The sequence below is a fragment of the Phoenix dactylifera genome, unplaced genomic scaffold, assembly GCF_009389715.1.
Source record: "Phoenix dactylifera cultivar Barhee BC4 unplaced genomic scaffold, palm_55x_up_171113_PBpolish2nd_filt_p 000257F, whole genome shotgun sequence".
Lineage (NCBI taxonomy): Eukaryota > Viridiplantae > Streptophyta > Magnoliopsida > Arecales > Arecaceae > Phoenix > Phoenix dactylifera.
In genome coordinates, this window is record NW_024067750.1 from 685,688 (window position 1) to 701,764 (window position 16,077).

Sequence of the window (16,077 nt, forward strand, 5' to 3'; positions counted from 1 at the left end):
CGCCTTGTTCTTCTAGAACTCCCAGTTGTGTGAGGACTTTCCTGGAAATTTCGCCGTCAGATGGAGGGTATTTTCGGAATCGCGCCCGGGTTAAACCCCATAGTTGGAAACTGAAACAGCCAGTAGGGTTTTATTCCCAATGCCGCGTTTCCCGACACCCCTCCTCCCCTGTCTTTTCCTTCCCGCCCCCCTCTCTCTCTCTCTCACCCGCACACACGCTTTGGAGTTCTCCGTTCTTTATAGATAGAAGGTTAGATGAGAAGGCGAGGAGGCTTCCCAAAAAATTCGATTTTTAGGTGGTTGTCTCCATCGGCGTGCTTGCTTCTTCGTAAAGCCAGTGTGGTTCGATCCAAGATCGAGCGTTTTGTCAAGAATAGATAAGAAAAGGGGCTTTTAGCGGAAGAGAGGACCAGTCTGATCAGGTGAGAACCATGCTCGAAATTGGTTCCTTTCTTCTTTCTTCTTTTTGAGAAAAAAGCTTCAAAGAGATTGAGCCTTGGCTTTTGGATTTCTCTAACTTGAGTTCTAACAACGATCAAAAAGATGTAAAATAGTTAGAAAAAATAAGAATAATCGCCTGTTTACTTTAGCCAAGGTTCTTCTTTCTCTTGTGCTCTGTTTAGTCTGATCAATTTCTTTACCTTTCTTTATTACCGTTCTCCGCGAGTTACTTGCCAAACTGGTCGACCATTTAGTGGTTCTGGTCACCGGTTATGGCCGGTAGACTTGATGCCGGAGTAGTTTGACAGCTGGTTCTGACCGTCTGTAGCAGGTTAGCTAAATGGGAAAAAAGGGGTCATGGTTAAAGTTTCATGGGAGGGTGATTACGTGCTGGGATTGGGTGTTTGTCTTCACCTGGGATGCCGCAGGAATAGGAGCCTGCGAGGACTACTGTGGCACGTGACCTCGAGGGTGGGGTATACGTGGGGCATGGCCATTGGCTGGCTGTTTGGTTCGGTGGGGAGTTGTTCTCTAGTATTTGTATCTTGTGGCGTCCAGGAGGATAGAAGTATGCACTGATTTGCAAGTGGGAAAAAAAGAAGAAATGATTGTTTTGTTTTCATTAGGATTGTTAGTGGAGTAATGTTGGTGTGATTATGGTCATAACTACACTTAGCTGTCTCAAACTAAAAAGAAATTGTCCATTTTTTGTTACCAAACCAAGAGTTTGAGAAATGTTAATTAAAACATACTAGAGGGATTAGATAATTTAAGCTTATGCAGCCATAGAGTAGCTGTCTTCTGAAGTTGCATATGCTAGACAAAGGGTACAGATGGCCCCTAATGCATTCAATTACATGAACTATTATTAAGGGAATAAGCATCTTTCTTATCAAATGAGGGAATAAGGATCTATTAGTTACTAAAATATGCATAAATGCAATTGCGGAATGGTCGATGAGGTCAAAGGTATTCGACAATAAGGAGAATGCGAAAAAACAAATCTTGTAGGCATTGATGCTGAGAAACAAGACTAGGCACAGAAGATCAGCCCATTACCTTGTTTGTGTCAAGTAGAGCTTTAATTCATTATGTTAAGAGGAGATGAGGACATGACCCAGTTTCGAATAGGACCGCCTGTTGGAAGATTACTCGTAGAATTAGTTTTGCAAATGAAGGCATTGTGATTACACAATTATAGAAGCAGTCTTATTAGCAAAGAAACAAAGTTTGAGCCCATATTTGTAAGGTGTTCTTGAATTTTGTGATGGGTGCCAAATATAATCTCACGATACGGATCAAACCTGATGCAATATTATCATATGTAAATGCGGGAAGCATATAAGGGCTATGATATTATGAGTCCCATGCGGCTATTCACCGTAAATCTCTCCTCATGAAAATCAATACTGATAGAGATGCTAAACTTGTACAGTGTTGTAGACAAAAACCATTCACATGCTGCATGAACTTGATATGTTCATTTTGGTGTCAAAGACACTTTCTTTTGGTAGGAGCATCATATGGCTGGTAGTCCCTTGTGATACCTCACTCGCGATGGATGTTTGAAACGACGCAAGTCATCAAGTCATCATAGATCTGCTATCATCGCAAGTTTTTATGTTTATAATGTCTGTGGTAAAACATATTGCTTAAACCTTGTCAAGAAAGCCTTTGCTTTTTTGCCTGGGACTAAAATTTCCAAGGGGCCTACAGAGCAAAGACCCATGTATTTGGAGGGACCATCTGCAGACTTTACCACCTGTGTATGTTTTGTGGGACATCAAAAGGTTGATATACGGATTAGATAATTCATACGGTGTGGAAGCTGGAAATCTTTTTAATTTTACTGTTCCCCTTTTAGGTATCATGTGTAGAGAATCTGATAACTGTGATGAGAGGACAACTAGAGCTTAATTAGATACCATCTAGCAATTTGCCGCTGCATATACATCTAAGATTTCTCAGGCTTGTTAGGCTGAAGATTTTGTTTTCTGTAATGGGTTCTGAAAATTTTGAGGTGGCAACACAAAGTGGATAATTCCTGCTCCAAACCACGATGGGTAGTAAACATTAGTATTGAAGTTCCATAAGCCTGTAGCATTCTTGTGCAAATTTTGGTACATGTCCAGTGGGGTCCTAACTGTTATGATGGATATAATTATGGATTGTCGATTACAACCACATTATGTTTTTTCATTGGATTCAATGCTGTTTAAGTATGTTTCGATAGATGAGAAAAGTTAAAGAACTAAAAACAAATGTTTCTTAAAACTTTAAGATGTGGTTACTTGCTTATGCTGAGAAGGTAATTGTCAGTTTAGTAATGCCCTTGCTGGGTCTGCCTCAGGGTTTAGCATCTCCAGCTTCTTTTCCACATCCATCCCTACCATCCACTTCTTCTTTCCCGCCTTTAAAATCTTCTTTTTCTCCACTTCAAAAATATTTAAAGTAAAGACTCAAAAAGAAATGCCCCAGCCTCCCTTTTTGCCGGCCTCGAATCAGGCGTGAAAAGCCAAAGCTCTCTCCTTTCTTTCTTCCCCTTCTTTCCCTCCAACCCTTCATGCCCTCATCCTTTGGTTCTGCTCTTCTGGTCTGATCTTGTCATTGCTTTTCTGTAGCAATATAAATGGACCCCGCAACAGCGTCTCCTTCGATGATGGCAAGGAGCTTCGCCAAGATCCTCCGCTTACGCCGTGCCTCCACTATCTCTGGTCATGAAGGCATGGAGTCTAGCAAAGATGACAGAACCCATAAACTCAAGTTCTCAAAAAGCCTGGAAGGATACTCTTCTGTTCTCTCTGAACCCCATTGTGGCAGCAAAGGCAAAGAGGAGGAGCAGCAGCAGCAGAAGCTGAGCAATGACAGAGAAATCATGGAGTCGCTCCTCGCCAATCTGTTTGCTAGAATTTCATCAATCAAAGCAGCATATGCCCAGCTTCAATTTGCCCAATCTCCATATGATCCGGACTCCATCCAATCTGCCGACCAGGCTGTGGTCTCTGAGCTCAGGAACCTCTCTGAGTTGAAGCATTACTACATCAATAACCAGTTTGATATCCACACTCTCATAGATTCCAAGGCGCCGCTCGAGGCCCAGGTTCAGGAGCAGCGAAACCTTCTGAAGACCTACAAGATTACCACCAGAAAGCTCGAGTCCGACCTCGACTTCAAGGACTCCAAGATTCTCTCCCTCCAAGCTGAGCTGCTGGAACTAGATAACCAGAACAAGTCCCTAAAGGCCATGCTTCAACCTGGCCGCTGCTCGTTGTCCAGCCTTGACGATCTCCATCTTTCTGGGCTGAACCCCAACCATTTGCTCGTTGTGCTCCGGTATGCAGTTAAATCAATCAGGTCCTTTGTCAAGCTAATGGTGCAAGAGATGGAGTCTGCTAGATGGGATCTTGATGCTGCTGCCGGGGTTATACACCCTGATGTGGTACTGTGGAAGCCAGAGCATAGGATTTTTGCCTTCGAGTCCTACATCTGTCAGAAGATGTTCTCCGATTTCCATCACCGTGATTTCAACCTCAGCTTATTGAAGGATTGTGCGAATTGGAACCAGCAGCAGTTCTTTGATGAGTTTGTTAAGCTCAAATCCTCGAAGACAAGGCAAGTTCTTGATGGAAAGGTTGCAGCAGCATCAGGGTTGTGGAATTTCTGCAGGGCCAAGTATTTGAGCTTGGTGCACCAGACAATGGAGGTGGCCTTCTTCGGCAGTCTAAATTACAGGTCTCTTGTGAGCTCCGGCCGGGGATTTCCTGACTCGGAGTTCTTCTTGGTGTTCGCCGAGATGGCAAGGCGGGTGTGGCTCTTGCACTGCTTGTTCTTCTCATTCGGGACGGAGATGGAAGCATCCATCTTTCAGGTGAGGAGGGGGTGCTGGCTCTCGGAGGCGTACATGGAGAACGTGGTGGTGGCGGACGACGGTGCTGGCGTGCGGCCGGCGGTGGGCTTCACGGTGGTCCCAGGGTTCAAGTTGGGGAAGGTGGTCATACAAAGCAAGGTCTACCCTTTGCTCGGGGAGCCGAATGGAAGGTCATGATCCTGATTCTGCCATGGGAAGTGCAAAGGTCCATCAGGTGTCTGTGCAAGTGTTTTAGCTCATGCACTGAGCCAATCCTCTGGTTCTTGATGGGGAAACGCAGACATCAAACAGCTTTCTAGACTGATATATAAGCCATCATCTGAGACCCCAAGAAGCGATGTGGGTAGCTTACCAATGATACTGTGACATGTCGGCTTGGAAGGCTTGTTGCTATCTGTGGTGCTGAAGCAAGTTCTAATACATATAATTTCCTAGTGGTTAGCATGTGTATAATTGATAATGATAGATGTTATAATTAATAATTATATATAGAGATATGATGGCTTGTGAAAAATTAGGTGTGGTTTGATTCTAACTAATGGAGGTTGGCCTTGATCCCTCATAGGAGCATGGAAAGAAGGATAAGATGCAGCAACCCATCCTTCATCAATCAACATCTAGCTTGAAGGGTTTGTCCTTTGGCCACTGGGGCATAACTTTAACTGAAGGTGGCCATGCATTGCCTTCTTCCTAAATGCATTGACCTCTTCTTAATTTCTAGTAATATGAGCTGAAATGGGCATTTTAATCTTTATGCCATTGGTTAGATTGGTTCTAAAGGTCAGCGAGTTGCTGCATTCAATCCATTCCTATCAGAACTTTGAAGGATAGACTTAAGGGTGGGAAAAGGGAGGTTGGACTTTCTGTTTACAAAGTCAATGGTGATTCCATTTTGCAAGCACGCCTAAATGCAACGGTCGCCATTGTTTGAGTTTTGAAAGGTCTAACTTGTACAAGATGTTTTAATATTCTGAGTTCGAAAACTATCTAGGTTCATGATTGGATGCAATTTTTTAACATTAGGGCCACTCGTGCAATCATATGTTACAACAATAATGGTTGTTTCTTTTATAAGACATGATTAGCTTAATAATGGTTGCTTGGACTTTTGATGAAGAAAATTTATTGCTTAAGATATTAGTAATGCTGTCCATGTTTCATTCTTATATATTCGCATGCAAATATCCTCCTTTCTTGATGGCTAATATTTGAAGTGTTCCAAGCGTGGTGATAGGGCGGCAAAAAATCGTACATGTTTTCTTCTTTGCATCCTCTTAAATATATATCCAGTAATTTCTTCCTCTTTGTTATGCTAAATGGAGATTACTTGTAACATATGGCTCAAACAAAAACCAATGAGAAGTCTTTCCATAATTGAGACAGCTAAGATGAGTTGTTTTATATTATCATAATTTCGTTTTTCAATGATTTTAATAATAATTGTAGTAGAAAAACATGGTTATTGCTAATAGACTCTATTATTGAATTTAACATACTTGAGGCGATGACTTTACCATTAATGTGAATTGCTCTTGGATATGTGAACGAAGAAGACTAACTTTTTGCAAGGACTTTTTGATTTTTCCATAAATCTAGGAAGATTGGTTTTTTCCTAGAGCATCTCTAAACCACGCAGCAAAAGCAAATTAATAACTAGCTGGCTATTAGCTTGCATGCATTTATCCTGTATTTGGTTGGGGCCATAAGAGGAAGAATGGATGAGGTTGGAAGGATGGATGGCTGCATCCATCATGTGGTCTAAAAAATTTTAGGAAAGGAGGGGTGGGCTAAAGTAATTTGAGTTAGAGATTTGCCGCAATTATGTTTCTGGCATCCCATAAGCTAATTTATGCAACTTAGCATGCTGATAGATGTGCTCACAAATATCCATATGCATGCGATTCCACGTGATTGATGGAATGCAATCCAAAGGACTGCTGAGCTCATAATGGTGATGAGTATATATATGCTTCCATGGCTCATACTTAGCCTCTACATCTAATAGGCCTATTTTAAAGCCTACTGGTCAAGCCTAGGGACAGACAAGTATGATATAGAAGCTCGTTATATAAAGCCTAGGGACTCTTTTGGTTTGCAGGAGGAGGAGAGGAAGTATAGTAAATAGAAAAGTAGAAAAAGACTTTATATTTGGTTAGAATTTTCAAAGAAGGAAGATAGAAAATTAGTATTTTTATAGGAATAAAACTCTCACATAGAAAGTCCAATTCCCATCCGCTCAGAATTTGGATAATTTTTTTTTTCTTTTAAGAACGTGCCCTTAAGTTTTTAGATAGAATAGGATAATATCTTTTCTTTCATTAAGGGCATAACAGATATTTTATGCAACTTTTTTAAAAAAAATAGATGCTTAACTAAATATAAGCCATTTTGGAATATGTCACTTTCTCATCATCGGCGAAACATGCAAAACCTATTTTTTCGAGCATCAGTTTCTTAGGAAATGGTGTGGAAAAATACTTTCCACGAACCAAATATAGAGCTGAAAATGGATTGGATATAGATCGGATATTGATATTTTCGAATTTATATCCATATTTTTCAACGAGTACAAATACGGATGTGGATATTAAATAGATATCAAAATTAATATCCAGATTTGTTCTAAACGGATACGGATATGAATTAAATATTAAGTATATCCATATTTGTTATAAATGGTTATATCAATCTTTGACACTGTGGGCCTCAAGATTCACTTCAATCGCAAGTCTTGAAGACCCTTGAGCTACAGGCACTAGACCAAGGAAGCTTAGGGCGGATCTCAACATAAGAATAACTACCGGATATGAATCATATATTAAATGTATTCATATTTTTTTATTCAAATATAGATATAAATCGGATACTTTTTCAAATATTAATTAAATTTAAGCAAAATTTAAGAATAAAAACTAAAAATAAAGACATGACTATAAAAAAAATGTAACTAAAAAAATTTAAATTTAACAAATATTTATCGATAATAAAAATTAATAATTTTATAAATGTTATACTGCTAAAAGTTGGTCGTCACTGAAGTAGACAAAATCTATAGCACCTCCAAGGCATCTCATAGATGTCACCAATTGTAATCGCCGGGTGGAAACTAAGAAATGGATGGACCTTCGAAATCCTAGTTGCTTAAAGACGACGAAAAGAAAAGAGGGACAAAACGGAACCTTTCAGGCATGCAGAGTGATTCGAAGGATTTTATTCGAATTGGGTATTCTATTTTTGGATTACTATTTTAAGTGACGGTCATTCGATAATCATTTAGTTGGTTTATGATTTAATTTAACTTAAACTTTTTTTTTCACTTATTCTTATTATGCAGATATCTAGATCCGGATCCAAGCTTAGAAAAATTAGGTAAATCTGTATCCATATTCGAGAGATTTTTGAACTGACCATCCGAATTTATATTCGGATCCGATCGAATTAAAAAAATATTTTCCGAATCCGATCCAAATTAGATGCAAAAATGGATACGGTTAGATATACTTTGAGGCCTAGCCAAACGAGTAATACGCGCTTATCACAAACTGGTGAATGTTTGTCTTGAGCCCACCCATCCACGATGCCAATGTATTAATTCTCAGGAAATTGGCACACTTGGATTTTAAATCATCCAACAATTTTGGTAACTGGCAGTGCAAAAAATAATAAAGTAATATTTATACAGAAGATATAAAATTTGATATAAAATTTGCTAGAATATATGTAAGTACTATTTAGTACAGGTAATATAGCAGCAAAATACACAGTAAGGTTTACCAAATACATTCGAGACGGATTATTGATCCACCTAAAAGTTGGACCGAGTTAATGAATCAAATTGCTGAGTCTTTGATTAGATCATAACTCGAAATTGGGTAATATGATAATTAAACAGTCGATCCGATCACTTGAATCACTGAGTTTTAAAGCAGTCCCTGTCCACCACCCAACTGGGCCCGAACACCTATCATGAATGGCCGAACTGTTCCATGCACAGATATATGCACGTTGGGAGTGTGTTTGTCTTGCCATCCATGGGTCATTTGATCCTTTGTTTTTGTTTTCATATGTTAATATTCTTCTTGTGATCGACTGTTAATATCCTTTGGATTAGTGAAAGGAAGCCCTGGATTCATTTTCATGTCTCAAGCAAGAGCACTTAATATTGTTGTGTGATTAAAAGAAAAGTAAAAAATTGCATCACAAGAAGCATGAGTATTATAGAATAAAGGGGATCAGATCAGCCCTTATATAGTTTGAATTGACAGAATACTGTACATCTAATACATAATTAAAAAAGACAAGATAAAATAAGATGGGCACCAAGGAGGCAAAGGAGACAAGTGGGAGAACGCTTGACCGCAATTTATTTTGAGTTTAAAGCTCTTTGATACACCAAAACTAGGATGCATTCTAGGGTACATCGAACCTCTCCTCTAGAGAAGAATCCTAGTTCTAAGGTAGAAGGCTGAAGCAGCCTATTGGGTTTAGATATCATGGCAGTTCCATTGCAATCTTATGTAAATATGTGAGAGAGAGTCCATGAGATCTTCTTGCTGTCCTTTATCATGTAAGAGGAAACTATTTCCAGCAATAACTTCTTTTAGACAGTTATTTCTTCGCTTGTTAACTCTCGTGGTGGTGGTCGATCGGGTAGTTCTGGTCCTTTGTCTAAATAGATTTCTTTAGAAAACTAATTCCAGCAAAAAAAAAAAAAATTACCCATTTGTGATCTCTTACATGAGTGAGAAGTGACCCAATATATATGGCCTTTTCAGGTGTCATACGTAAATTAATTAACCAATTTTTTTATCAATCTAATATTTATGACTATTTCCTATGGTTGATGTAGACAACTGTACATTGAAATTCGGTAATTTCCATTGGCAATGAAACTAATCTTAATCATCTGCGGTGCTATTTTCGTACCGATGGCCTGGATTTGTCACAATCCCATAAGTCTTTTTCTGCATCAATATATAGTATTATAGCTTTCAAGTCCAGCCTTTTCCATCTTCTCTTGGAAAAAAAATGTATGCAACGGAAATTCTCTCTAAAAAAAAAATATCGCCCTTCTACCTTCCACTTTGTCCCCTTTGTTTCCCTCGGATTCTCTCAGAAAAACTCTTGCAAATTTATTCTTGGGAGCAGTTCATGCTACAGATGATGTTTGCCTCCAATTGGGGCACGCCAAGGGTCATCTTGCAGTCTACAGGATAAATGGTTTTGTGCCATTAATTAATTATCACATGGTTTTGACCTTCAAGATTTGCCACATGGTGCGTACGTATCATGATCAACATCCGTGATTAAAAATCAAAGAGAGGACCAATTAAGGTTGTTGCCATGGAATTTTATATTCTGATCTCCACTCATAGAGATATTAAGAGCATCTTTCTTGCCATTGGTCCAATCTTTTTTATATGACTTACAGAGGGGGTTTAAGTTACCCTATCTAAATCTATCACGTAATTTACTTAACGAGTTAAAGTGTGACAGCATTGATTGTCCAAGACCGATTTTAAGCTTCCCAATCGAGAGAACCAATATACATCAAATTGTGTACCTACATGTCCTCTTTTCTTGACCGGAAGTTGCTTGTCGCAGGGTACAATTAATTACGCTTTCTTCCTTTTTGTGGGGCACTGTCATGGATGTCACAAAAGCATATGTTAAGCATATCGTTTCTATTTATAGCATCTAGAAGGCGACAAAGAAGAATACGATGTTCCTGTCCTTTTTCACTTCATTAGAGCCCCCGAAATCTTTTCGACGTCGCAAAGTGAGGTGCGCGACCTTTTTACCCCAAAAAAATTATAAGGTGCCGAGTGCCGTGTCTGCTGGATTAAAACTTAGCTGGATGTGACGTATAATTGGGCGAACATGGCAAATTTCAAGAATTAACTAGATCAAGCGTAAGTGGGCTAATATTCGAGATGGTTATTTTGGGAAGAAACTCGAGATTCTGATCACCATCTAGTCATCCAATCATCATCTGCAGATGACCCAATGGGGCCTATAAACAGCAAATTATATCCTCATATGGCCACCATGCCGATCAGTGCGCATCCTTTTTTTTATGAGCTAATCACCAGAATGATGAGTTGAAACCTATAGAAAAGAGACAAAGATGATTAGCATGATGCATGCGGCGCCGGATATAATTTCCCCTTATAAAGGCCTTGGATTTGCGTTTTGTTTTGCGCTGAACACAAAGGCAGAGAACAGCCTAATTTGTCAATTAAAACAGTAGATCTGACTTTGGAATAGTTTTATCCCTCCTTTCCTCCCGCCCCTCCCGAGTCGACAGTTTCTAATAACAAACCAACCACAGCAATGCGAGACATGATATGTACACAGAAAAATGATTGAATGAAAGTCACCCCCTAACATGCAAACCATGTGTTATGAATTGATAAGTTCAGCTGGCTAACAAGTCAATCATCAGAGACCCTGGACCTGCCTCCACTGCACAAATTCAATGGCAAAGGAAACGATATCTGGTAACACCTAATCCCTACACCGGCCTCTCTTCTTGTAGCTGAACTAAAGTATAAAACTTTCTTCAGGAAAAAAATTATAAGCCAGTTTACGAACCTGGTCAGCTGCGCAGCTATACCTCTTTAGCAGTCTGACCAAATGTAACCCCCGTTGCATCTCAATTGCTCTAAGCAACAATTGCCCGACACCTCCAGCCCTAAGAACCATTAAAAATTTTTACTTCTACCTAGAATTTGGTTGAAAGAACAAGTGGACTAGGAGGACCTGTTCAACGGGATGGATCAGCTCTCAGTAGGGGATGGTTCGATTATCCCCTCGGTGGAGGACGATGACCCAGAGGCTTCTGCGAGTGCTCCAAGCATGCTTATGACATCAGTAGTATCGTCCAGATAATATTTGGCTTTGCTCGGCTTCTGTCCCACCGTGCAAGCAAATAGTGATGTGCTGGGGGCAACCAGGTTCCTTGTCATTATACCAGCAATGCCTTCAAACATGTCCTCATCCGATCTGTCATCACCAATGCACAAGACAAAGTCTGCTTGTCTCCCATTCTCCACCATTGACGATAGGATCTTCTCTGCCACTGAGCCTTTGCTGACTCCCTGCAAAGCAACACCAACACAAGAAGAGATTGATATATATGTATATATATTTAGAAAAAAAATATCAGCGGAGCTGCAAAATGACATATTTGCAGCATAACTCAGCTGCCAGTCAGAAAGGTCATGAGGAGAATCCAACCACTCCTGGCCAGGTTCAGTTTCTCAGCAATTGTACATGACCTTAGATATGACCATATGACTAGCTCGAGATTGTCAAATGGTGCAAGGAATAAGAATTCAACCACCAGCCACGATGCTAAAGAAAGATCATTCTTATGGTCATTAGGTTAACTGGAGATAATAATTTGGAGTCTGGTGTTTAGTTGTGCATAAGGGAGATGAACAGCCAGTCAGTCATATAAGAACACACCTGAGGCTTCACTTCAACAATGAATTGACCACTTTTCACTGAGACTGGCTCGTTTGCAAGCACACTCTCTAGATGGTCAAGCATTTCCTTCGCCTGAGAAGATCCAAAGCCTGGATCAGCATCTTGGTGGTGCCATACCAAAGCACTTTCTTTAGCTTCAATACTGGATCCATCAGTGGATTCAGTATAGAGCTTCATCACTGGCTCCGCTATCTGCATCCATTCAAAGTCAGAGCTCTGGGAACAAGTTTCCCATTCTTGATCTCCAGTCCACCTGCAAATGATGATGTAAAGAAGGGGTTATCATCATTTTTCATATTACTCTAGTTTTTTTGGTCCTATTGATCCAAAACATTTCCATAGCAGCAAGTGACCAGGAGGTAGCATGTAAAACTTACAATCCACAGCCTATACCCAGATTATCCTGGCATCCATCATTCACAAATGTTAGAGTGCCTATATGATGCCCCCTTCATTTTTTTTTAAGCATGTCCTCATCATTTTAGGAGGATTTATAGATTATGACATCTTGCATTATACTTCTTACTTATAAATTATTATACTAAGCAGTGACAATCTCATAATTGCCATCAATTTTTCCAACTTCTGATGAGAGGTGATGGATGACTTAATGAATAGCAGTGCAAATGCAAGAATATATGGGCGATCATCATTTTCCAACCTTTAGAGACATCCTGGCATAAATCTTAATTTAGGAGAAAACCAATCCCTATTCAACTAAAGGCACAATTCTAAACAAGGCAGCCATTTTCCATTAGCAAAGAGATTCATAGTGATACCCCTATTGAGCATGATTCTCTTTTGCGATTAAGATGGTTTTGACACTTTCTGTTCGGAAGCACTCAAGTATCCTTAGTAGTACTTCCTTCCTATCTATCGCCCTTTTCTCAGCATGACTAAATGTGATCAATAAAAATACTTGTTTATTTTTCCTGTTGATAAATCAAATCGTATGAAAGAGCGGTAAGAAAAAACAAACAGAAGTCAAGCAGTCATGAAGCAACAGTATACCTCAAGAAGTAGCCATGCTCTGCCGCAATCCCAAGCTTCTCGCATGGCGAGAACCACTTCCCCAAAATATTCCTCCCTCTCCCGCTGACAATGAAAACTACATTCTTCTTATCTGCGCAGAGAGTATTGATGGTCCTAATAACTTCCGCACTTGGAGTCTTGTTAATGGACAACTGAGGCACCATCGTCCCATCGTAGTCCAGCAATATAGCCCTATTCTTGGCCCTCTCATAGGCCATTACAATTGTATCCACATTAAGCTTCCTGAAATTAGGGTCGAGGGCCACCACACGAAATCCAAATCCCAAACCAAACCCCCAACATCTCCTCTTGAAATGGTCCCTGCAAGTCCTCTCCATGTCCTGCAAGAAGCTTCTTGACCAATAGGCCACATCATGAGTGCTAACATACCGGTAGTGCTTCTCATGCCGCAGCTGCTTCTCTGCATCAGAAAGAGAAACCGCCTCATTCATCGCCTCCGCTGTCGACTCTATGTTCCATGGATTGACCCGGATTGCGCCACTTAACGATGGGGAGCATCCGATAAACTCTGAGACTACGAGCATACTCTTTCTAGGGCCATCAGCTTCTGAACCAGGACCAGAACCAGCAATCCCCTGCCTGCAGACAATGTACTCATAAGGTGTGAGATTCATCCCATCTCTCACTGCAGTGACCACAACACACTCTGCAATAGTGTAGAAGGCAATCCTCTCGACAATGGACACAGGGCGGTCAATGAATACGACCGGGCTGTACTCAGAATTCCCGAATTCCTCATTGATCCGCCTGCAGCTCTCCTGTATCTCAGCCTGGATCTCCTCAAGATCTCGTCCTCTTCCCCTGGCGGGGTTGGCAATCTGGACCAGAACTGCCCTTCCCTTCCATTTAGGGTGTAGCCGGAGCATGTGCTCGAAAGCGAGCAGCTTGAGGTTGATTCCCTTGAAAATGTCCATGTCATCGACACCCAGCAGCACAGTCTTTCCCTCAAACTGCTGGCGGAGCTCATTTACCCGCCAATCCTTATCCGGGAGCTGGAGCGCAGACTGCAATTGGCCCATATGGATGCCTACCGGCATGATCTTAATACCAACACTGCGGCCATAGTAATCGAGCCCAATATAACCCCGCTTGGACTGGTACTCGAGCCCCAGCATTCGGCTGCAGCAGGAGAGGAAGTGGCGGGCATAGTCGAAGGTGTGGAAGCCGATGAGGTCGCAGTTGAGCAGCGCCTTGAGAATCTCCTCGCGGACGGGGAGCGTCCGATAGATCTCCGACGAAGGAAACGGGCTGTGAAGGAAGAACCCCATTCTCAGCCGATTGAACCTTCTCCGGAGGAAAGTCGGCAGAGCCATGAGATGGTAGTCATGGATCCAAACATAATCATCCTCGGGGTTCAAAACCTCAATCACCTTCTGCGAGAATAACTTGTTGGCGAGAACATACGATTCCCAGAGGGATCGGTCGAAGCGGCCACCATGGTCGGCGGAGAAGGGAAGCATGTAATGGAAGAGCGGCCAGAGCTGCTGCTTGCAGAAGCCATGGTAGAATTTCTCGAGGAGGTCGGCGGGGAGGAAGGCGGGGACGCACTTGAAGCGCTCGAGGAGGGCCTGCGCGATGTCGTCCTGCTCGTGGACCTCGACGTCGACGCGGAGGGAGCCCACGTAGAGGACCTCCATGTCGTCGGGGAGGCCGTCCTTGAGCTGTAGGAGAAGGGAGTCCTCGTCCCACGAGAAGCTCCACCCACGCCCGTCCGGCCGCCGCTTGGCCCTGACCGGGAGCTGGTTCGCCACGATGATGATCCGGTCCTGGGCGATAGAGGAGGGCACGTCGGAGGAGACGCTGCCGGCGCGGTCCTCCTCGTCGAGCTCGGCGAGGGCACCCGGCATGGTCATCACCCGGGGCATCCGCCTCCGGCTAGCACCCTGGCTGCCGACGCTCAGCGCCGCGAAGTTCCCGGATGCCAGATCCAGGAGGTTCGTGTATGACCTCGACATCATCTTCGCGATCTCGATAAAACAGCGCCCTGCGCTCCCCAAGAATCGGATCAAAACGTTAGAAAACCACCCACACCCCAAAAAATCCATCCCCCTTCGAACCCTACCCTTCGAGCTTATCGAATCAAACGATATGGAACTCATATAGATCGAAGAATCGGATTACATATAGATCAAAGAGGAGAAAACACAGAAATTTTGATTGAAGGAAGAGAGATTTGAGCGAAGAATCATACCTTGATCGGAGTTGGAGAGAAATTATGCCGAATTAAAATGGAATTTCTTTATCTCTTATCCTGATTGATTTCTTTCTCTTGCAGCGGCGGTTCCGGTTCAATTCTTGCTCGAGAGAGCGAGAACGTGGGAGGTTAGGGCTGAGAGGAAAAAAATTAAAACGAGGGGAAGAAATAAATAAGAAAATCTTTAGTTCTGGCGGCCTCCTCCTTTAGCTAGCTGTATAAAAGAAGAAGAAAAAATAATAGAGATATAAAAATGGGGCCGATGAATTCGATCGGATTATTACTGATTTATATTTTCCTCAAAAATTTTGTTCTTTTATATTTTATTATTATTTTTTTTAAAGAAAAAAAAGGAGGAGAAAAGAGAAGCGGATATTGGATGCCGAGTGTAGCTGGAGCGAAGGTGGAGCGGAGAAACAGGATAAGGTCGACCAGCCGACTCCCCCTCTAATGCCAGCTGGAGTCACGCGGTTGCCTGATCACGTGCCCCTTTCTTGTCTCCACACATCGACGTGTTTCATCCAGCGATCTACCCCTTTCGTCCGCTGAATTGAAGCATGATGGACATTGTATCAACGGGGCTTGCTCGCTGTGCGCCAAGCGACGGCCCTTCCATCACACGGCTGGAACTACGTGGCGCGAATCTTTTCGTACTTCTTAGTCGTGATTCTCATGGCTCCGTGTCCATCTATTTTTAATTGAATCGGGTGCACTTGTTGTGGTTCACGTTCTCTACTCTCCTTTTTTTATAATATTTTGGCCGGTTTTAATTAATGCCATTCAACGAGACCAAAAAGAAAATTACTTATTTACCCATCCATCACAGCCTATTGCACCCAGCGATGGGTATGACTATTCTGGTCATTTCGCCGAAAAAAAACGGCAGGTTGACCAGGTTGACACGCCGGGCACGTAGGCGCACCTAACAACCTAGTAAAAGAGCGTCGTCACACTGTCGCGCCATTGAGATAGTGAGATCCACGCCGTCCATCAGTCTCCATCATTCAGCAGTTGCCACCTTCTGATCGGT

The 16,077-nt window shown here is 42.0% G+C and overlaps 2 protein-coding genes across 3 annotated transcripts; one reads left to right on the forward strand and one right to left on the reverse strand.

The window, feature by feature from the left end:
* Positions 1 to 141: 141 nt before the first annotated feature.
* On the forward strand, positions 142 to 4,885 carry LOC103696128 (protein GRAVITROPIC IN THE LIGHT 1-like). The gene is made up of 2 exons (XM_008777663.3): positions 142 to 422; positions 3,063 to 4,885. Exon 2 carries the CDS (start codon positions 3,071 to 3,073, stop codon positions 4,484 to 4,486), a length of 1,416 nt encoding a protein of 471 aa, XP_008775885.1. The 5' UTR covers positions 142 to 422; positions 3,063 to 3,070; the 3' UTR covers positions 4,487 to 4,885.
* A 5,774-nt stretch (positions 4,886 to 10,659) lies between these two features.
* On the reverse strand, positions 10,660 to 15,384 carry LOC103696127 (probable alpha,alpha-trehalose-phosphate synthase [UDP-forming] 7). 2 transcript variants are annotated; one of them, XM_008777662.4, is made up of 5 exons: positions 15,045 to 15,384; positions 12,812 to 14,837; positions 11,780 to 12,053; positions 11,072 to 11,409; positions 10,660 to 11,003 (listed from the first exon to the last, which is right to left on the reverse strand). In XM_008777662.4, the coding sequence occupies exons 2-4, from the start codon at positions 14,809 to 14,811 to the stop codon at positions 11,089 to 11,091; spliced, it is 2,595 nt and encodes an 864-aa protein (XP_008775884.1). In that variant the 5' UTR covers positions 14,812 to 14,837; positions 15,045 to 15,384; the 3' UTR covers positions 10,660 to 11,003; positions 11,072 to 11,088. The 2 variants fall into 2 exon arrangements, with proteins under 2 accessions (XP_008775884.1, XP_008775883.1); XM_008777661.4 differs by having other exon boundaries at positions 10,660 to 11,409; positions 15,045 to 15,382.
* Between the last annotated feature and the right edge of the window lie 693 nt (positions 15,385 to 16,077).